Below are 1,509 nucleotides of genomic sequence, written 5' to 3' on the forward strand. Positions count from 1 at the left end.
CAAAAACAATATGATCACCATTCTTTCATGTGTTCAGGTTTCTTTAATCAGCTACAGTTCACAGCAGATCTCTGCACTCATCTTTTATTCTAGTCTATCAAAAAGCACGACGTGAGGAGATTTATCATCTATGGAACAATCATGAAGTCATTTAAATAGAGTCGTTTCTCCCGTTTCTACTCTCAGCTAAAAACATGCCAGCATCACCAGCAGGGGGCAGTGATGCAGCTACAAAACGTTTTCCAACCAACAATCAGAATACTTTGTTGATCCCTGGGGGAAATTATTTTTTGTTACAGTGCTCCATTTTAAACCAACATTAAGACAAGACAGACAATACACTAACTAAGAATAGTACAATATATACATATATATATACATACATATATACATAAGTCACTCACAACAAACAAAAACAAGTGTGTGCAAGTAACCATCTGTGGGTTATGATAATAAACACAGTGTCATACCTGAAAAAAGGAGCACTGATTTAACCTTACACGCAGGGATGGGATACGAGAACCGGTTCTTATGGTAGAAGAACCGGTTCTTGGAATTCTAGTAGTCTACGTGCTTGGAATTGTTGGTCTGCCTGCCTATAGATCCTTGCACACTTGGCTACGATCAGCTGATTTCAGTTTGCGTGTTGGAGGAGGAAAATAGTGGCGCCGTCTCCAGCGTGGACGCAATGATAACATGGAGCCTCCTCCAGGACAGAAGCGCCTGCATCATACTGTTAACACACGCTCTTTAACAGCATGCTAATGTTAAGCTAGCCAAGAGCCCAGAGTGACGCTAAAGCCGAGTGAATCCCAACACCACACCGCGCTGCGATAAAGTGACCAGCCAGGCTGAAGTAGAATCACCATGGCAACCACTTTACAGTCTCTCTGCTGGTTTCAGCTCTGCTCATACCTAAACACTAAGAACGATCGCGCGTCCTCATCAGCACAGGGATCTGTGTCGGTGTATGCAGCTGTAGCCTCAGGTTTATAATGTTAAACAGTAACTGACTCAGTGTCACGGTTCATACGCCTATTTCAGGGTCAAATTCAAGCACTTTTTAAACACTTTCAAGGTCACTTTTCAAGCTTCTCCAGCACATCCCCCCCACCGCCCAACACAAAGAATGCATGTTTCAATTCGCATCACGTCAGTAAGACCATGTGAAAATGAAAACAAATCATCCTGGGTGAACTTAAACACCTTTGTTCCCCTTTCGTTGAGACAGAAAAACGCACCAAACAAAAATACTGCAAAAGGAAACGGTCGCCTTGTACACATCGTGTAAACTCAAAATGCACATTTCACTTAAAAGTTAAGATGTGAAAATGTGAACAAATCAACTTGTTGGAGATGTTCTAAAAAACAACAACAACAACAAAAAACCCACAAAAAGAAACCAATGAGTCTTCTCATCAGATATTGATGCTTCTTTCCTGTGTGACAAAAAATAGGAGACAGATGTTTGTTTGTTTTTTAAGTTAATTCCCAATAAAACTGTTTTTT

At 40.8% G+C, this 1,509-nt stretch overlaps 1 protein-coding gene across 1 annotated transcript in view; it reads right to left on the bottom strand.

Annotated features, from left to right (window-relative positions):
• The window catches only part of LOC102205414 (serine/threonine-protein phosphatase 2A catalytic subunit beta isoform-like), a 46,289-nt gene that overhangs the window by 2,282 nt on the left and 42,498 nt on the right, over positions 1-1,509 (bottom strand). Inside the window, exon 6 of the mRNA XM_013916002.1 lies at positions 1,340-1,361. Within this exon, the coding sequence (XP_013771456.1) occupies positions 1,340-1,361 (22 nt within the window). The remainder of the gene's footprint in view (positions 1-1,339; positions 1,362-1,509) is intronic.

Source organism: Pundamilia nyererei, unplaced genomic scaffold, assembly GCF_000239375.1.
Source record: "Pundamilia nyererei isolate P.nyererei 1_Seehausen unplaced genomic scaffold, PunNye1.0 scaffold00422, whole genome shotgun sequence".
In the NCBI taxonomy this organism is placed as follows: domain Eukaryota; kingdom Metazoa; phylum Chordata; class Actinopteri; order Cichliformes; family Cichlidae; genus Pundamilia; species Pundamilia nyererei.